This window comes from Acinonyx jubatus, chromosome B3, assembly GCF_027475565.1.
Source record: "Acinonyx jubatus isolate Ajub_Pintada_27869175 chromosome B3, VMU_Ajub_asm_v1.0, whole genome shotgun sequence".
Classification (NCBI taxonomy): Eukaryota; Metazoa; Chordata; class Mammalia; order Carnivora; family Felidae; genus Acinonyx; species Acinonyx jubatus.
The window spans coordinates 18331630-18353292 of NC_069386.1; the positions used below are offsets into that span (position 1 = coordinate 18331630).

Genomic DNA, 21663 nt, shown 5'->3' on the forward strand with positions numbered 1-21663 from the left:
ACCCGTCGTGAAACTTGCTGAAGAGCTAACCACCACTAGAGCGACAGAAACCAGTGTTCGGTGCTGAGAGTCTGTGTGACTGGGTCAGGAGACTCCGTCTTCATTTGGTCTCTGGTCTCGCCACCCCAGCCAAGAGCCCCCACGGGAGGTGACTGGAGGGCTCAGTATTAGCATACACATGCCATATGCCTCTCACCACAGCGGCACTGCTCTTATTAGGCAGGCCTCATCAGAAAACATCTAAATCCCAATTTAATGTGGCTGGCCCCAGATTTGCCCTCAGCGATGGGATCTGGAGCCTCCAACGTCTTAGTACAAGCAGTGGAAGAGAAGCCAAGGCCGTGGAATTAAAGCCAAGCAAGAGGACCACTCAGTCTCTGTCCTTCAGCCTTACAGCTTTGGGGGGCGGGGGGGGGCAACACTGCCACGTACCTCCCCCTCCCTGCCTGTGATTAAAAAACGGCTGCCGCTGTGCTGACGATAAAATTATGAAAGCAAATATCAAAGTAGAAGCTTTGCCTCATTACTACTTTAGTTGCCATAATGAGTGTTTACTCTTGGCACTCGTACTCTGGACAATTAAAGACAATAAACGAGATGAAATTAACTACAGATGAAAGGGTCTGGTGTGGAGCCAGCCCCACCAGCCGTCCTCCCGGGTTTCCTCGGGGCAGGACAAAGCACAGCAGCCCATCATTAAGCAGCCACCAGGAGGACTTGGGTTTGTGCAAATGAAGAACTCAGGCATATTTCTCAGAAACCCAGGCCAGCACCTCCCTCCTCCCTGCCTGACCCCCGCCTCCACCCTCACTCCTGCCCCCTAGCTCCCTCTCCCCGACACGTTCTCCAACTCCAATGCTCCCCTCCCCCAGGCGGGGCACAGCTGCTGGGGCCATTCCTCCCTTCCCCCTTCAGCGGCCCCACTGCTCAGGATGTCTACCAGCTCTCCCCAACTGTTCCCCTAAGGCTCCCCTATTCCCTGTTGCAGCCACATCATACCACACACCACCCCCCGCCCACAAATGCAGCCCCTGCCGCACCTGCTGCAAGACCTGTCACCCCTACCCTGATCTTGCAAACCCTTACTCTCGCTCAGCTCAAAGGTGAGCTCTTTCCCAAAGTACCCATCATGCAGGATGATCGCTCAGCAGCCCTCCACCTGGGCCCCAGTGGCCCCTTGCAGATAAATCTACTGTAAGATGGTGTTTTATCTGTCTGCCGATACCACTACCTCCCAAGGGAAGGACCAGGTCTGTTGTGCACCTGTATCTCCAACACCTAACGTAGTGCCAGTGGTCTTCAGAGATGCTTGTTAGGAGAGTGGATGGATAGGTAGAATTGGGATGCATGCAAAAGTCTTTCTGTGTCTCCACTGTGAGGAGTGCAGCCCCGCCCCTGCCCAGCCATCATGTGAAGATTTCCCTCTATCCTCATTCATTGAGTCAGATGTAGACACAGGCTTCCGAGCTCCTTCCCTGGTACACTCAAACAGATAACCTCCCCCCGCGCCTTCCCCCAGCCCTCACGGCACACAGCAAGAACCGATTCACATTAAAATTTGATCCTGATTCTTTCCAGTAGACCACTGACTCCTTAAAACGGGCGCTGACTCACTCAACTTCAAATCCAGGGGGTCTAGCACTCAACAAAGGTTTTGGCAAACCTCTGATAAGAGTGGCAGGCAGGGCACAACCACGGGGCAGACCCAGGCGCCGAAACAACGCATGAGGGCAGGGGCGATGGGTGGGCCCTCTCCCTTGGGAAGCCCTTCAGTTCCCTGCTCAGGGGTCACAGGGCTGTGTGTGTCTCCAGCCCTCAGCCCAGCTTCTTCCTTAGCTGGGGAAAAGACAATGACAGAGCATTCATCCAGGAGGAAACAGAGCCCCCCGGGTCAGAACACCGACTGGAGACTCACCATGTTCATGACCGTGAGGATGAACCTCTGGGCGGCCTCTGCCCCGTGGTACTGCACCATGTCGGCATCGGCCACCACCAGGGTCTCCACCGTGTGCTCGCTGGTGAGCTGGATGGCGTTCCTCCGCTCCCGCCAGTCCTGGGACGGCCTGCCCCTCCTTGGCTTCTTCTTTTCTAGAAGACAACGGAGACATTCATGCAGTCCTTGGCACTTTGATTTCCAAAGCCATAAGGTAAGCCGGACTTCTGTTGAGCTTCCCACAGAGAAGGGTCAGTCTCCAGTGTCCAGGAGATGGACCTCCACCGTCATGGGGTGGGGGGTGGGGGACCTGAGCTCACTTGCTACAGGTGGAGCCGATGGGCAGAAGACGGCTCACACCTGTCCACATCACAGCCGAGGAGGCAAAAGGGACTGAATATCAGGGAAGAGAAAATCTGTCCCATCAGAGGAAGGTAGACAGCAGGACACAGTTGGTGGAGGAAAAGGAAGCCTAGGCCCAGTGGGGAGAGATCAGAAAGCACCTCAGGTTAACGGCATAGAAAGGGTTCTACCCGCTGCTGACGCTGGGACCCAGGGAGGTGGCATTCTGGCCGCCGTTCTGAGAGTCATGAGTAAAGAGCCATAAACATTAGCAATCACAAAGCATTATTTCAAAGGAAAACAAAATATAATCAGAAAAAAATATTGCATGCCACACACATCCCGGCCAAAATGCAAGTAAGTGTGTCCTTTCCCCAACACAGGGAAAGGTTATTAATCCTCTGTTGACTCTTGGATTTTTTTTTAGATTATTTATTTTTAAGAGAGAGAGAGAGAGAGAGAGAGAGAGAGAGAGTGTGTGTGTGTGTCTATGTGTGCACAGAAGAGGGCAGAGAGAGAGGGAGAGAGAATCCCCAGCAGGCTCTGTGCTGTCTTGACACAGGGCTAGATCTCATGAACCGTGAGATCATGACCTGAGATGAAATCAAGAGTTGGACGCTTCACTGACTGAGCCACCCAGGCGACCCCTCTTCTGACTCTTTAGATAAACTGATGCCCTGTAAGAGCTCACTTTGATAAGCAGGTGTTGTTATTAATTAGAGCCCATATCACAGTGTCTAGGCATTCAAGCTGCCATGAGAAGGCAACCTAGACTTTGTTGGTGAAAACCCCTCTGACCGACACCAAAGTGTGATATGAATAGTGTGTACTTTCAGGATCCAAATGTAAACAGAAAGGCAGTGCTTAAATTTGTTAGCTATCATTCCCATTTTTAGCACTAAACCATACAGAAGTCAGCCCTGCTACAACTTTCATGCAGCGAACCCAGCCCCATATGCACAAACTGGCTTCATAAAGTGACCTGATCATTCCAGGGCCCCAAATGCACACTACGAAATAGCCTGAGATATGGGACATAATGAACAAACAAGAATACTCTGTATGATATAATTTACCATCGTGAAAACTGAAAAGCAATCTAAACATCCAACCACAGAGAGAGCCAGCAATGGGAACACAATATGTAGCTGTGAAAGGCATGTTTGTGAAGGTGATTTAGTGATGTAGAGAAAAGCAGGAATAAATCTGCATATACAGTTCGGTCCCAATTCTGCAAAGATTCAGCACACAAGTATCTTCAGGTGAAGGAGGAGGAGGAAATAAATTTAAAAATAAAAAATAGATAAACAGATGGACAGATAGACAACCAACCAACCTGGGTAGAACATAACTAAAACATGAAGAATAGGGAACATATGATCTTTGTTTTTCTTTTCCATTTGTAGTTTTCAAATGTATATAATAAACTAGAATTACTCTATTCACTTAAAATAATAATGTTGAGTTTGAGAAAAATACAGAGGTCACTTTTAAACTCTCAACAATACAGAAGGCATGGGGGAACAAAGTTAGCCACAGAAATACAAGATGAAAAACATGAATGCCTTGGCCCCACAGGATGGGTCTCTCCTCGCCCAGAGCCAGGCGCACCTCCATCGAGACTTCTGGGCCTCAGCAATGGAACGAGGGAAAGAAGAGTCCATTTCAAGTCAACAGGCAAGGTCCCAGATGGCACTGCCTTGCATGCAGTCAGAATGAAAGAGGCCGCTTGTTAAAAATCTCTTTGTAAAATCTATACCCACATATCTATAAAATCAATACCCATATACCTATCTTCACCAACCAGATCATCTCTGAATGCAAGGAAGATGGACCACACATGATCTCCAAATTCTGGGCTCAGGGTGCTTGCTTACTGGGTGCTCACGGCCTGGATCAGACCGATCTGTCCAACTTGGAAATTTGCAACAAACCCCCTTGCTCCCATTTCAACACCGTGGAAGTGATGGGCTACCAAGCAAGAGCTCTGCTGTCACGAGCACACCCACGTGCTCCCAGGCAACCGGCCAGGAGCCACATGGTGCTCTGTCTCATCGTGTTAACTCCCCTCTTGATAACTCCCCTCTTGGAGTCACCAACTCCTGTTCTCACCTGCAGATTCCTCCCTAAGTGGGCTGCTTAGTACTTCTCTTTGCAAAGTATCCTATATTTTCAGGTTCTCATGTGAGAAGAGCTACAGTTTCAGCGTGGCCCTGAGGACACATTGGCAATATCTCTCTGGAAGATGGCGAGCTCAAACACGTAAGAGCTGAACAGTCTCGAAGAAGAGTAGCCCATCACTCCCAGACCAGAACGGCAGGGTTGCTCCCAAACATTCAACAGATCAAAATGCTGCACTGGAGCATCAGTCTTTCAAGCACAAAGTAGGACTCCTAAGACATGCCCCTCCCTCCCTGATGGGCCACAGAGAGCTAATAAATAGGCTGTCACAACGGGCACGATGCTGGGGGTTGGCATATGCCCAGAATACTAAGTAACAGGTACAACACAATGGTCAGGTGCTCTGTGGTTGTTAAAGGATTTTCACTAAGACGGTCTCATTTCTTCCATTCATTGCCCACCCCACCCCCCAGCCCCTGGCATAGGACTTGGTGTGAAATAAATATTCATTGAATGAATGCACACGTGAGTAAATGAATGAATGAATGTATGGATGAATGAATGAGTGAGTGGAATCCCTATTTCCCACATAACAAAGCTGAAGCCAAGTACTGGGCAGTGGTGAATTCGGCCCTAGAACCCAAAGCTTCCCCCCTCGGCTCTGACTCTCTCCAGCTGCCCTGCCTATGTGTGCCAACATGGTCCTCATTACAATCTGAACTTAAAACATAACAGTAGGAGGGTCGAAGAAAGCTTAGCGGGAAAGGATTCTGTGTTGAGCATGATGAAACTGACTTTGCTGCTGCATGCTGCACACACAGCGTGCACGGCGACTCTGAGCAGCCTTCAGTGATAGTGCTCCTTCCCCTTGGATGGTCTCTAGCTTGTTCCAGGCCCTGCAGCAGCTATAGAATAATTATCCCTCTGGGCTGCCTGCACTCCCCTCAACGAGCGTTGCTAATTTGGTCTGTCAGGCCAGAACCATGTCAGGCTGGCTGGGGACTCAGAGACACACCCCAGTGCTCTGTCCTGTCCCCGCATTCAAGGGCAGAGGCCTGACGCCTTGATCCAAACCCCTGCAGCTAGATAGGTTGCAGGAATTCAGAATTTTTCAGATTTTGCAAGGCCATGCGGTGCGTGTGCCACATACTGAATAGTTTCCCTGAGGTCTAGGGCAGCGAGCGGTTATCAAAGGCACTATTAATTCTGCAGAGAAACGAGAAAAAGGGGGTCAGGAGAGATGCTCCATAGCCTCCTATCAGGGCAGGGCAGGCCTTCCACAAAATGAGTGTTGAAAATCCTGGATTTGGGAGTTGCAGATAAGAGACCAAGGACCTGTATTCCCTCTCCATGCCCGTGTCCTTCCTGGGGGGTAGTGGAGGAGGGGAACAGCAGGGTGAACGGAAGCTTGCCTCCTCCCTTCTCCTCCCTCTCGTCAGCCACTCTACCAGTAGCTCCACGATGGTTATTCCTTCCCTACAGCGAGAACAGAACCGTAATACATTTTTACCTTTAATGCCACAAACTGCATACATATACCCTAACAGATACGCTTCATCAACACCAATATTCACGAGTTGTAAGCATCATGAAAAGGAAGAAGAACAATACCAATTTCAGAATGACAAGGGTGCTGGATCCAGATCTCATGGGAGAGGTCAAAGTTCAAGCTGGGCAGGTGTGCAGCCATCTGCGGGGCCTTCCATGCTGGGCTCAGTAATACGCCGTCTCCAGCCACTGTGGGAATGGCCCTCACCCCTCTGATGAAGACAGACCACAGCCTGTGGGGCCCCCGGCCCTCTCGGGCTGCTACAGATACCAGCGATCATTCTAAGTTCACCCTGTGGTCTTGTTTGCCAGCACACTACTGGAGCTGGTGCTGACTGGGTAGATTTTCAATCTCTGGCTTCATATTATTTTTCTTACATTTATTTTTCCTTTGCCCCAATTATCCATTAAAAAAGAAAATTCTATGTACTTATGGAAGATACTCCAAGTCTTTTTTAATTTTTTTAATGTTTATTTATTTTTGAGAGAGAGAGAGAGCCTGAGTGGGGGACAGGCAGAGAGAGAGGGAGACAGAATCCGAAGGAGGCTCCAGGCTCTGAGCTGTCAGCACAGAGTCCGGATGTGGGGCTTAAACCCACAAACCATGAGCCGAAGTCAGATGCTTAACCGACTGAGCCACCCAGGCACCACCCCCACCCTCAGACCAAGTCTTTTCTAGAACAAGAGGAGGAAGAGAAAAAGACAAAACAAAGGGCATTCTATGCGTGGGACTTTTAGAATATTCACATCACTATTTATCATAAGAATTTGGGGTTACTGAAAATGTTGAGCAAATACATAAATTGTCATTTTAGTTATGAGTTTTGCTCTTGGCAAGCTAAAAAAAAAATCTCAGTTGTAAATTAACAAACTCCACATGAATTAAATATTTCTTTAGTTTAAAAATAGAGTATTTAGGTATTTCCCAAGGAAAAACAACACACGGATCACAAAATATTCTGTGTCAGAGTTTAACAGCCAGAAGCCATCCCTGAATTGCTCCGTGATTCTACCAATTTCATTTCCAGGGAAGACCTCAGGTCACCTTTGTGCCAAGGGAGAGGCAAACCAGCTTGTGCCAGCAGGAGAAGCAAGTTAGAGAGAAAACAGACATGGCAGAGGAAATGAGGGCAGCTGCCCAAGGCCACTGGGCCCTTCGAGACCAAGGACAGACAGCACTTCAGGCCGAGAAGTCCGAGACTGGTGTCAGTGCTAGGAATTGGTCCAACATGCTTACAGAGTTACAGGAAAGATTCAGACTTAACCTTGTTGTCATGCAAGCCAGAAACGTCAACTTTTCCCACACATAGCACTCAATGTCCAGATACAAGAATGTCTGCACCTGGGCACACGGGCACAGCGGAAGACTCCAGAACCAGACATTCACCTAGCCGCGCTGACCACGGGTTTTCTCCAGCTCTCTTGTGCACAGGGTAAAGGCAATCCCATCAGAAGCCCTGGGTGCCATTGTGACATGTTGCAAAGTATTTACCTGTGGTCAGAGGAAGGCTACCCACCCCTTATTCTCATCTTGGGACACAGATGATGGGTGATTTGCACCCAAACCGCTGAGACCTTTCTAAGCCCTGGGGCAAGGAATCCCTTCCAGTGCTGGCAGGGGTATCCACACTGGCAGGATGGGGGCGGTGTAGGCCCCACTGCCCAGAGTGAGCACAGAGGGCAGGGAGGTCTGCTCCCTGAGGGCCACAGAGTTGATGACAAGAATTCAAAGGAGGACTGTGGTCTGGGGCAGACCAGAGGGCATGTTCAGCTTAACCAGGAGCCAGTGGGTGGGATGCTGGGCAAGTTGCAGACTCTCTCCAAGCCTGATGTGACCATCTTTCCAATCAGAATAACCACACCCACAGCCCCGGTGTGCAGTGATTAAGTGAAATGTGTATCAAACACTTACTACATTACCTGGAATGTTATGAGTCCTCAATAAATGGCACCTGTATTATGATGAGGCGCATGTTGATGGTGGCAGTGGGCAGTTGCCTTGTGGTTAAAGATGTGGTTTTAAAGACAAAACACATGAATTCCAATCCTGGCTCCCCGATTGTTTTGTCTGACCTAGGATAAATCTCTCACCCTCTTTTAGTCTCCGATGACTCATCAATGAAGCAGGGAGAATCATAGCTCCTTCCCCAAGGGGCTGCTGTGGGGCTGAAAGGAGATCCCAGATGTAAGCCCTTAGCAGAGCGCCTGGCTCATAGTAAGTGCTCAGTAAAGCTTAGCTTGACTGCTGTTGTTCAAGGAGACAGAGGAGCCTGCGGAGGCTGCAGCTAGGGTATTCCCCCAGGCGGGTTGCCTGAGTCTTCCTCTCAAAGCTGGTGAGGAGGAAATGAGGGAGCCACAGGAAGTTCAACAGAGGGAGCACACAGTCCATGCTGCAGTTAGGAGGAGGAGGAGGGGGCAGGCCCGGGCTCACCATCACAGGAACACAACTGTCCACAGAGAAACCTTCTGAGACAGTAAGACAGTCCTCCCAAGCCACAATTTGGGTGTGAGGATTTTGATTTTTAAGATAAGGTTCCCCCCAGGGAATCACTTTGGTGAGAACCTTCTTGTTTTCACACCTGGTTCCTATGCGAACAAACAGCCCCAGGCTATTCGAGGGCACCCTTCAGAGAATCGCTCCTAGAGAGCAATTATTCTATCTGAAGGTTTTCTGGAGGAAACACACCAGCCAAGTGTGAGCACTGGGGAAAGATAAGATCACACCTGCCTTGCCAGCACATAAGGAACACAGTCTTTGTGTTGGGTCTCCGTGTGCTCCCCTAGCCTGCAGCTAAGGTCCTGACCACAGCCTCCAGGAGTCAGGCTATCACTCCCCATGAGGAACTGATATGTGTGGGACGGTGGGATGGTGCGTCCACTGCAAGCGGCATTTGGGGTCTTCTGGCGGAGCCAGCACCCCATGAGGTGACATCCCCTGGAGCGGGACAGTGACAGACCTGGATATCCCAGCTCGGTGCAAAACACACCCTTGCACAGTCTTTGAGGGCTGACAGGTGAGTTTCCTCCCTCTGGGTGGCATGAAAAATAGGCCAAGGGTGGAATTTATAAAAATGGCCACTCCCTCAACTTCCACTGAAATAGGATCCAGCTCTGGCTGATGGGACACCGTGTGGGAGAAATGAGGACAGAGAGCGAGAGAGACTCTACGTGCCCTCACGATTTACCGCTGAGCATAAAAGATTTAAGGTGACGTACCCCCAAAATAGATTGAAATTAAATTAGAGACATTAATAACCAAAAAAAAAAAAATCCAAATATGCTAACAAGGTCACTATGGCAGCTCTGGTGATAAAAATCACTGTGGTGGAGGTGGGGGTGGGGGCACCTGGGTGGCTCAGTGGGTTGAGCGGCCAACTCCTGGTTTTGGCTCAGGTCACAATCTCAGTTTGTGAGTTCGAGCCCCACATCAGGCTCTGAGCTGACAGCACGGAGCCTGCTTGGGATTCTTTCTTTCTCTCTCTCTGCCCTCCTGCAAACTTGCTCTAAACTACCAAAAAAACAAAACAAAGCAAAACAAAAAAAACCATCACTGTGGGATGTTAGCCCAAGGCACACAGAGCACCAGGCACTGCTACCCACACTGCTGGTTTCCTCTCCTCGCAGCCAGAGTCACAGACGAACAAGCCCAGGCACAAAGACGTTTGTTAAATACCTAGCTCTGGGCCTCGAACCCACTTCATGGGGATTCCAGGGTCAATGGTCCAGCCCATCCATTCTACCTCAGAATTTGGTTCTGAGTGTTCTGAAATGAGGGAAAACTTTTTTTTTTCTTTTTTTGTAAAGGTAAACATGCGTGCTTGTGAGTTTTCTCGCTCTCCTCTGACAGGTGGAAAAATACCATTCCTCAGGGAAAAGCAGTATTGACCTAACACCAACTTCTAAAATAAAGATAAAGATACCAATAAGACTTCACATGGGGTCCTCTTGGTGATGTACAAGGCAGTGTTGTTGTTGTTGTTTTTTAACATTCATTTTTGAGAGAAAGAGCCCAAGCAGGGGTGGGGCAGAGAGAGAGGGAGACACAGAATCTAAAGCAGGCTCCAGGCTCTGAGCTGTCAGCACAGAGCCCACGACCTGAGTCGAAGTCAGACGTTGAACCGACTGAGTCACCCAGGCACCCCACAGTGTTTTCAGTAATGTCTTATGGCAAATGTGATCATGAATTCTGTTCACTTCTATTGGCTAGGAACCTTCTGCAACACCAAAGAGCCTAAAATTAAACACGCATCAAAAAGAATTCCAGAAAAATCCTACCCTGTGTCCCAAGGCAGCAGCCTTAGATGGTCTTTCTGTCCAAGGAGGGCCGGGGAGCCAGCATAACATGGGGAGGGCAAGAGTGGGGCAGAATCAGAAAAGGAGGACAGCAAGTGGCCTGGGTTAGAAAGGATGTGTGAGGTCAAAGATGGTGACAGTAGCTTCTGGAATAAGAGAGGTGCTGTTTGGCAGGTAAGACCCACTCATTTGCCTGATGGCACAAGCCCCAAGAGAGGTCTCCCTGGCAACCCATCCAAGGCACCAAGGGTGTGTGGCTCCCCCCCGTGTAGGCTGCCTGGGCTACCATGCAGGACATGTGAACAGGTTGTTTTTAATTTTTTTATTTTCTGGACTGCCACATCAAAAGCTCATTCAAATCTATAGAAGACACCTAACTGTGGGAATAACAGAGCCTCCCAGACCAGATCAAGCAGGAGAGTGAGGCTCTGGGGTCCACGAAGAGTGCCTGAGAGCACCCCACCCCGCCGTGGCCTGTTGCTGGTGGGAGATCCGGTCAGCCAATCTCAAGGGTCGATGCTTGCCTACTGGGGTCGACTGTGAATTCACGAGCCCAAGCGTCACCCTCTGGACCCACCACAGTGCCTACGTGGCACTGTCTGGTGCACAGTAGGAATTCCAGAATTATACTTAGCTGAATGAATTTCGTTAAACTCTTTGAACTTCCTAATTAATATCAAGATTAATTTTTAGGGAACTTAACATAAATGTTCTGGAATTATATTCTCAAAAGTGGCTTCCTCCACCTAAGAAGGAGGTGGCCAACCTGGTCCTGAGAGGCCCACAGCTCTGACATCTGATAGAGCTGGTTGGAATCTGCCCATGGACTTGCAGGGTGACCATGGGCAAGTTCGCTCATCAATAAACCAAGGTGATAATTACTCCTCTCTCTTAGGGTGGATGTGGGTAGTAACTAAGAGATGTGTGCTCAGCCTCCAACATGGGATCAGATATAGAATACCACATCCAAGTCATACTGCTAGTCTTATTTCTGTCTTTAGCATTGCATTACTATTATTGTGGTAGTTAACCGCATATTAGGGTCTAAACACAAATTTCTAAGCTTTGCCTGATCCTGGAAACAAACAGGAAACTTGGATGCTCATATGTGCTCTATGGGGTCTAGCTGCTCATATTCTCCATCTACCAGCACCTCTAGTCTAGACACTCATCAATCAGCTTGTTGCCTTTGATATTTCTTCCTGGGTGCAGGGGGCATGAACAAATTTCTTCAAGGCTATCCTCAACCATGCAACAATAAATTAAAATAATACAGAAACAACAGCTTCAAGAAGAGTGAGGGAGTGGCCTGTAACTCCTGCTCAACATCCCAATGTAACCTTCCAACATTCCAGAGGGGGGAATATTTTAATCATCCCAAACGTGATAGAACATAAAACATGACTGTACGTGAAGTTGTCTACTTAAACCATGAAACATTCATAACATTTCACATTGGATAGAAGAATGAAAACCAAATGCTTTTCATTAGAGCTTGGAAAACAGTACAAATCCGTCTCCTTGCGGGGAGACACCTAGTGCTGCCGCGAGCCGGCTTTCTGCACACAGACCCTCACCAATGCCACCACTGCTACAGCACGAGAAACAGTAAGATGTGTTGTTTCAACTGTATATCCAATAGCCCCACTTTCCAAAAATGAGCAACCATGAGGTGTAATGAAAAAAGAGTTTCAAACAGAGAGGGAGGCAAACCATAAGAGACTCTTAAATACAGAGAACAAACTGAGTGTTGATGGGGGGCAGACAGGGGAGAGGGGAAAATGGGTGACGGGCATTTGTTAGGATGAGCACTGGGTGTTGTATGTAAGCAATGAATCATGGGAATCTACCCCCAAAACCAAGAGCACACTGTATACACTATATGTTAGCTAACCTGACAATAAATTATATTTAAAAAAAGGAAAGAAAAGAAAACACCCTCAGGTTGGGAATTGAGAGCTCCAGATATTCACCTGGGCCTGACCCTGATGCCCTCAAAGGTGCCACTTAATAGAAGGTCTCTGTTTTCCATGCATGCGTAATTTGCCTTTTGTCTCTCAGCTCCCCTTCTGCACTGTGCTCTGGGGCTGAAAGCCTGCAAACTACATTTCCCAGACCCCTTTGCCAGTTGACTTTCTGTTCAGCTCACCAACAGGGGGCACTAGAGGGAGACCAGAGGGGGACCAGATGGAGAGAAGAGGCTCCTTGTGTTCTCAGCTCAGGGTGGCACTGTTCAAGCAGTACTACTGGACCATATGGACCCAGCCTCCAGCTCCTGGGACACTCCTAGCCCAGCTCCCCTACCCCCTCAGAGGTACATCCGTAGTGACACCAGCTTGGCTACACCCCTTGGTGGTCTGATACCCCTTCAGACACTTACCCCAAGTTCTTTGGTCCTAGAAAAGCACCTATTCCTTTTCTTACCCCAGCCCTCGGGCAACAGCTGTTTCCTGGGTACCCCAGCTCCCCCTTCTGCTCATTCCGACTTGGGCACAGCTATAACGAATTCCATGTGAAATCCCTCTAGTTAGGAACACCTAGCATTGTCTCCATTTTCTTGACTAGACACAAATGCATAGAGCCTACAATGAGAGGGTCAGTCCTTAAACTACCTACTAGATTTCATTCGCACTTCCCCGTTTTGGAACTAAGGATTCATTTTTTCACCATTGGAGTATGAAGGGATTGGATGTGTACTTCCACACCATAGAACACTGCCATGAACAGGAATGCTACCCTACATTCTGAGTCACCATTTCATAAAAACCAATCACTAGGGGGCTCCAGGAAGGGAATACAAACATGGATGCATGGCACAGATTTGTCAACCTGTCACTGTCACAACCAAGGACCTGGGGACAGTGCCGCACAGACTCAGAGTCAACGTGGGGAAAAACAATGGAGGAGGAAATATGAACAACCAGTGAGCCAGCAGTGGGTTTTAAGGCGTAGCTTCAGAAGTCTGCACACACTGTGCTCTGCAATAAAATCAACAGGTTCCCATCACTTTTTTTTTTTTTCAAGCAAAGCAAAGGGTCTGTTTGTAGAAAAGCCATCTTTTCCAACTGGAAACGATGGTTCCACGTGTGCAGAAGAGCTCCCAGCCAGGTGAACTTTTCGGCAGCTGCAGAAATCCAACATCCTTGAAAAATAATGACCTTCTCTCTCGCTCTTTTTTTTTCAGATAGGGAAAAAAAAAAAAAAACCTTTTTCTCTCCAAGTATGAATTCTTTAAATAACTTACCCCAAGGCCAAGTCATTTTCATAAAAGGCTTTTTTTTCACGTAAATTCCTTACAAAGGTGGAAAATAAGAGTTGTGTTTGTGTGTGTGTGTGTGTGTGTGTGTGTGTGTGTGTGTGTCAAAGATCTCAAATGAAGAACTGATCAATCTTGGAATCCAAAATCAGTCCCTACATTACTCAGGAAGTATGAGCTATACTTGTGCCCTGAGACACAGGAGGGCCAAGGGCAAGAAATGTGTGTTGGCCCCAACTGGACCTTTGACCCATGGTCAGAGTCCTATACCAAGTAGCCAAACACCACTGCCTACGGGTGAGGTTGAAAGGTATTCAGCCAATAAGTGTTGGTTGGGAATCTACTGTGTGCCAGGTACTGCCACCATGTAGGTGACCATCCAGAAGGAACAGATGTTAACCAAATGTACAAATGTATGAAAGTTTATAAATGCAACACATGCTTGCAAGAAAGAATAGATAACGCCATGAGAGAATATAAAGGAGGGTGTTCCAATTTAGCCTCGGCTCCATGGGGAAGTGCCACATGGGCCAAGATCAGAAGGGCCAGAGTTAACATGGGGGTGGAGAGAGAGAAGTTGGGAGCAGTCCTGGCAGCGGGCACAGCATGTGCATAAGCCCTCGGGTCAGAACATGGCATGTTCTAGAACCTGCAGAGGGCCAAGTGAAAGAGAAAGTGTGGCTGGCAAAGAGGCTTGAGCCACAGGCAGGGGCAAGTGTGGCATGTGTTCAGGGTTTTCTTCACCCCAGGAGCAGTGGGAAGCCCTTGAATGTGTTATCCTGGCTGCTGTGGGTAGAACAGATTCTAGGGGCCACCATGGAAAGCAGGGACACTGGCTGAATGACTACTTCAGGAGCTCAGGGAGATGGGCCCCACACTTAGACAAGGGGGGCAACTGAAGGTGAAAACTTAGAAGGTGACCCCAACAGTACTGGGGATATTTGCATGAGTAAGGAAGAAGGGCCAGTAAGGAAGGAAGGAGAATGCACCATTTGTGCGTTTGGTTAACATCTGTTCCTTCTAGATGGTCACCTACATGGTGGCAGTGCCTGGCACACAGTAGATTCCCAATCAGCAAGGATGATTCCCAACCAAGGATGATTCCCACTTTGAATGTTGTGTTAATCACAGAATCAGGAACCACTGGTTCAGGGTCAGGTGGTTAAAAATCAAAAACAAAAACAAAGACAGTGTGGTTTTAGGCTAGATACATTTCAGATATTCTTGAAGTACCCAAGTGGAGAGGCTGTTGGATGTGCAGACTTGGAGCTTAACAGCAAGGTGAGATCAGAGACCAACTGGCACTTAGGAACCAGTGGTCCTAGACCAATCTCTTAGGGACTTCAAAACTACATGGCTGGATGGAAGAGCTTGAACCAACACGCAGGGGGCAAAGGCTGGGGTGGGAGGAACATATGAGGTGCAAGGGGTACAGAGCATGGAGTCACAGGAGCCAAGAAAATAAAGTCTCAGGAGGGAGGGTTGCTCAGCATCCTCAACACAGGACACAGCCAGGTCAAGAGAGATTGGATGGAACAAAAGAGGGGCTCATGAAGGTCTCAGTGAGCAATCTACCTACCAGAGGAAGATAGGAGAAGAGTTAAGATACCCTGAAACCAGACCAGGGAAGGGATGAAGGCAAGGTGAGGAAATGGTGCAGACTTTGGCGAGGTCGGGGAGCAGAGAAACAGGGATGCACTTGAAATATACTAGAATAGAGGGGCCATTTCCCTGAGATGGCAAGAACTTGCACATCCAATGGGGAAACCCAGGCCAATGGAGGGCTGCCATCTTCACTCAATTTCTACCAGTCTTTCCCTCTCATCATGTTCACAAATGGAAATCCACAGACTCCCAACCAGGAAGAATAAGGCTTCTAATATGCCCACCTTACACCAACTGAGAAAACACGACCTCCCATTCAATAGGCATTAGCCAAGCCCCAGATCTGTAGCTGGCCCAGGGTTGTCATTACAGAGTGACACACACTTGGGTGGCTCAAACAACAGACATATTTCTTCACAGTTCTAGAGGCTGGGGGTTTAAGACAGAGGTGTCGACAGGGCGGGTTTCTCTTGACATCTCCCTCCTTAGCTTGCAGATGGCCATCCTGTCCCTGTCATTTCACAGGTCTTTCCCCTGTAAGCATCTATGGCCAACGTCCTGTTGGGGTTTTTTTTGTTTTTGTTTTTGTTTTAATGTTTATTCATTTTTTGAGAAAGAGAGAGAGAGAGAAAGAGAACATAAGTGGAGGAGGGGCAGAGAGAGGGGGACAAAGAATCCAAAGCAGGCTCCAGGCTCTGAGCTGTCAGCACAGAGCCCAACATGGGACTCAAACCTGCGAACCATGAGATCAAGACCTGAGCCGGTCAGACACTTAACTGACTGAGCCGCCCAGGCACCCCAAATGTCCTCTTGTTATAAGGACACCAGTCATACTGGATTAGGACACACATTAATGACCTCATTATAACTTAATCATTTCTTTAAAGACCCTCCTTCCAAATACAGTCCTATCCTGAGGTACCGGAGATGAGGACTTCACCACATGCATGGCAGGGAGAGAATTCAGCCCGCAACAGGTATTCATTGTCTTTCCCGCCTTAAGAAGTGTGGACTGGGAAGGTCACCTTTGCAGGAGTTGGTGCGTGTATAACCGTATGGTCAGGACAGTGTGGCAATTCCTAGCAAGGACAATCCTTGCGGGGGTCCGTGGAGATTCATTTGGCAAATCTGAAACAAACAATGACAAGTTCTCGGAATGCTCACGTGCTTTAAGTCTTGCTGAAAGTGTATACACAAGCCTACTGGCGTTTGACAGTTTTATCTTCTAAAGTGATGGAAAAGAAAAAAAAAAAGATGATGATGAAGAAGAAGAACATTCCCCAAACGCACAGCTTGGGGGAAGAAATTCATGAACATGCTCATGTTTCAACCAGAGCAAGACAGGGCAAACAAAAGCCTGAAAAGAAATCACTTGTCTTCTGCACCTGGACTCCCCCGTCGGAATCCTGGGCATTGTTCCTTTAGACAGATGGTCTTTCATCTTTGACAAGGAAACACAAGAAACTTTAGATCGCTCAGAAATTCCTCCACCTCTGCAAGAAGCGCAGGCCACACTATGGATTAGGAACTCAAATGTAAAACTAAAATAAAGCAAAAGGCTCTTCTACCCCTCCCCCCGACACCCCTGTGGCACTCAGCACACCCTAGCATGGTAGGTAGGACATCTCCCCCAAACTTCAGGGCTCTGAGGGTGGACACTGCCCCTTTTATTTCTGTATCTCCACCCTGAAGAGGGCACCTGATACACCGTCAGGCTTCAGTCGCCGTTCTGGAATATATATGTGAATGAGAGAATGAAGTGAATGAATGATGAACAAAGGATCAAAGGATCCTTTTGCCCTCTTTTTTAGAGCCTTAGAAAAAAACAATCTCCTTGGCCTTTGTAGAGCTGTTGGGTGTCAGGGGTTCTTCCAAATGTATTAAATTCCCACATATTTCCAGAGCAGTCTGCAGTGAGACAGCATTCACTCCTCTAAAGGCCTCTTGGGTTTCACAGAAGCTCCAGATGTCCCCTAACACATGGAAAAAGAGCTCAAAATACCTGATGTACAGGTGGGAAAACAAGTCCAAGTGTTCCTCTTCTGGCCCAGAACCAGTCACCAGACTACGCTTGTTCCCCCAGTAAAGAGCCTCCTTTCCAAATGCCCGGGATGCTCCAGGGCAAACCCGAACATGGGCAGTTCTCCTGGCACCAGGGTGACTCTTACTAGTTGGACTCCTGCTCCCACCCTTCCAATGCCCCTACCACGTCACCCAGAGGGGACTTGTTCTCTTATGGCCAGCTCAACCATTTCCTGGACGTCCACATGCAAAGCAGCCTTGGGCTCACCCGGGTGAGCCAACCAGTGAAGCCATGGAGGCGATGGAAACCTCTGTCAGGCCAACTCAAAAATTCACTACAACAGCCTCCCTCTGTTGTCCTGTGGCTTCCTCTAAAATCCAAGGAGGCCCCCTCACTATTGCCTTCATGAATTCAAGCACCTCATCTCTTTCCCACATCCTGGCCTGTGAACAAGTCATAACTCCGGCTAACCAACAGTCACATGACTAACCGGTACTTACAACTCGAACGCCACTTCCTCAAAGAAACTTTCCTTGGCTTCCTTCATCTAAGTCACATAGCACATTCTCCTTTTTCCTGGGACCACTTCTCAAAGCCGGTAATCATTTAATTGTTCTATGTATAGTATTAGTCTCTTCCCCTGGACAGGAAGCTCAATGAGAACAGCACCTAGGTCAGTTTATTCATCATGGATACCTAGAGCTTAGCATGTAGTAGCTGTTCAACAAATAGCTTTTTCTTATATATGAAATTTATTGTCAAATTGGTTCCCATACAACACCCAGTGCTCATCCCAACAGGTGCCCTCCTCAATGCCCATCACCCACTTCCCCTTCCCCCAACCCCCCCATCAACCCTCAGTTTATTCTGTTTTTAAGTCTTTTCTGGTTTGGCTCCCTCCCTCCCTAACTTTTTTTTACAAATAGCTTTAAAATAAGCAAATGAAAGAGCAAATGAAAGAATTTTCCACATGTGTACCATGACAAGTGAATATATTCTCAATGTTATCACCTTTTAATTGTGTTTGATATTTAAATCTTTACCCATGCACTTAAAGTAATTTCTTGGGTATCATTTCTGAGTCTTTGTCATTGAAAAGAGGATTTTAATGCCATTATATTTATTATTAAAATTAGTAATGTTTTCTTTTTAGCTCCTTTTCTCCCAGTGTTTTCCTACATGAACTGTATTTCATAGAGTTTTCATCTCTAGCACTGAGGAGGCAATTCTATTAGTGAGTTATCTTTTATAATCTTGAGAAACATTCTTTATACAGCTTTCTCATTATCGATATCAACATAGAATTTTGCCTTTCCCCTTTGTACAGAAAAGAATTTAGCTTCTCTTTTTTTCTCCCATATTCCTTCTACTTCTCAGATTTATGAATATTTCTTAAACTTGAGGTACAGACTATTATGAAACTATTATTGTACTTCATATTTTATATTGTTTCTTAATTTTCACAACAGCTTTGTTGAGATATAATCCACATACCATAAAATTCACCCATCTTAAGTATACAATTCAATGGTTTCTTAGTATATTCAGAATTATATGATCCTCGCCACAATAGAACATTTTCATCACCCAAAATGAAACTGCATATTCTTTAGCAATCTCTCCCTATTTCTGTCTTCCCTAATTGCAGCCCTAGGAAACCACTGATCTATTTTCTTTCCTCCTAGATTTGTCTATTCTAAACATTCCATATAGACAGAATCATATGCTACCTGGTCTTTTGATTTCTTTCACTTACGGTAAAGTTTACAAGGCTCATCCATATTGTAGCATGTATCGGTACTTCATTCCTTTTTATTGCCAAATAAGTTTCCACTGTATGAATGTACCACATTTTATTCATCCATTCACTAGTTGACTGACATTTGGGTTGTTTTCCACTTTTTGGCTGTTGTGAATAAGGCTGCTATGAACATTCATGCACAGGTTTTTATGTGGACAAATGTTTTCGTTTCCTTTCAGTCTATACCTGAGAGTGGAATTGCTAGACCATATGGTAACCGCATGCTTACACTTTTGAGGAACTGCCAGGCTGTTTTCCAAAGTAGCTGCACCACTGTATATCCCCAGCAGTAGTGCATGAAGGTTCCAATTTCTCTATGTTCCCGCCAACGCTCACTATTATCCATCTCTTTAATTATAGCTATCCACATGAGTGTGAAATAGTATCTCACTGTGGCTTTAATTTCCATTCCCCTGATGTCCAACGATGCTGAGCATCTTTTCATGTGCTTATTGAACATTTGTATAGCTTCTTTGGAGAGCTGTATATTCTAGTCCTTTGCCCATTTTTAAACGCAGGTTTCTTTTTTCATAATCGAGCTACAGAATATATTCCAAATACAAGTCCCTTATCAGATCTATGATTTGGAGAAATCTTCTATCATGTGAGCTGTCTTTGCACTTTCTTGATGATGTCCTTTGAAGCACAAAAATTTTTAGTTGTGAACAAGTCCAATTTATCCATATTGTCTTTGGTTACTTGTGGGTTTTTTTTGGTGTTGTATCTCAGAAATCACTGCCTGATCCAAGGTCGCAAAAATTTATACCTATATTTTACTCCAAGAGTTTGATAGTTTTAGCTCTCACATTTAGGTCTTCGATCTTCCCTTGATTTTTCAATTATTGCATTTCATGTGCAACTATATTTGCATCCGTTAGTTAGGCTTAACTCTAGCCAGTTTCAATCATCAACACCAACTCTTTACATCATGACTTCCCGATTTCCAGTCTCTTGATTTTGCTTCAGTTCAGAATCACCTGCAATTACATCTCAAGGAAATTCTTCCTAGAAGAAAGACATGTGGGGTGTAGAGTTTCGAAACTCTTACCATCGGTTGCCCTCACACCTGATCAACAACTTGGCTGAGCAACATAATCATCTCGCACCCCAGCACTGCCACCTTGGTTCCATTGTCTTCTAGGACTTAGTATCTTGGACAGCTCTGAGGCCTGCCAGATTTTCGTCTCTTTTGAGTCACCCATTTTGTCTGCTTGAGGATGGCATAACTTTTATTGGGACTCTTGTAATTCACAAATTTTGCCAGGAGAAATAACTGTGGGCCTATGTATATTAATTTTGACCAGAACACAGAAAGTCTTTTATCCTGTAAACTAAGTTGTTTTTTTTTTTACTTTAAAAATTTTTTTAAATGTTTATTTATTTTTGAGAGAGACAGAGACAGAATGCAAGTGGGTTGGGGCAGAGGCAGAGGGGGGCACAGAATCTGAAGCAGGCTCCAGGGCTCCGAGCTGTTAGCACAGAGCCTGACGCGGGGCTCGAATTCACGAGCTGTGAGATCATGACCTGAGCCGAAGTCGGACGCTCAACCAACTGAGCCACCCAGGCGCCCGTTTTTGGGGTTTTTTTAAAAAACATTCCAAAAGTCTTCATTCATTACAAATCTTTTTTAACTGCTCCTAATCTAACCTGGGGGGAAGAGGACTCCTTCTCCAGATATACTTAAATTGGGTTTCCATTTTCTATAATGCATTTTTTTTTCTCTACAGTGTATTTTTTTTCTTACTGCTTTCTTTGCTTTGTGTCCCAAGGAAGCATCTCACATTTTTTCTCTGCATCACTATTTCAAAGGGCAGTGTCATTCCTGTCCACTACTGCCTTCTCCTTGGGGTTTTAATTTTGTTATAGCAAACTTGAGCTTTATAACCTTTCATTACCTCACCAAGCCCCTTTTATTCTAAGGCTATTGTTTTTACATCTCATTCTATAGTCTTTAGGACTTTTGCTTCTTAAAAGCCCTATCTTTTTGCTTCCCATTTGGCATACTACTTTTCTAAGATTTACTCTGGTCCCTGAAATAAATTCTTTCTGCACAGTCGGCTCTGCCAGGCTGGGATAGTAACTTAATCTCCCCAAACACTGGTACTATATATTCTGAACTGATAGGGCACTTAAATATGGATCTACAGGCCTCCTTCTGTCCACAGGGCAACTCTAGATGCAAAGTACCAGCGTCACACCTCCTGCTACAGGGCTGTCCTGGAATTGGCTACAGAATGGCTACAAAACAACGTCTAACACCAAACCAAGAAGGACAGCCGACCAGTTTCCTAAGTATCCCAAATCCCCTGAATGTCAAAGCCAAGGAAAAATGAGTGGAGGTGGAAAAATATTTTCTCTTGCCCTCATTTGGACAGGCAAGGTTTGGCCACTCTGAAAAGGCCACTGACTATCCTTGGCGATCTGGGCCCACCATCCTTTATAGTCAATGGAAGGTCCTCACTGATTTTAACAGTGAAATTTAATAATTTCTTAAAGAATTAAGAAAAATCCCTTCATTTTTCTAAATATGTTTTTGTCCTTTTCGATCTTCATATGGGTTTTAGTGGGAAGGACTGCTTGCTAGATCCGGTATTAAACTCAAGGTCATGCTGCAAGCATGCTTTGTAATACCCTAGTCATCCAGAGATTAATAAGAGAGCATTTCTATGGCTTCCTAATCTGAATGTGTCATCATATCCAGGGGGATTTATTTCAATCTGCTGCCACTGCAGATTATAACA

The 21663-nt window shown here is 46.6% G+C and overlaps 1 protein-coding gene across 6 annotated transcripts in view; it reads right to left on the minus strand.

Moving 5' to 3' along the window:
• Positions 1–21663, minus strand: part of ADAMTS17 (ADAM metallopeptidase with thrombospondin type 1 motif 17) — a 343518-nt gene that overhangs the window by 277922 nt on the left and 43933 nt on the right. For all 6 annotated transcript variants that reach the window (XR_008299007.1, XM_027067938.2, XM_027067937.2 and 3 more), the window contains exon 4: positions 1916–2088. Coding sequence is in view for 5 of the 6 variants with exons in the window: in XM_027067938.2 (XP_026923739.1) it covers positions 1916–2088 (173 nt within the window). In the remaining variant the exon portion in view is untranslated. The remainder of the gene's footprint in view (positions 1–1915; positions 2089–21663) is intronic.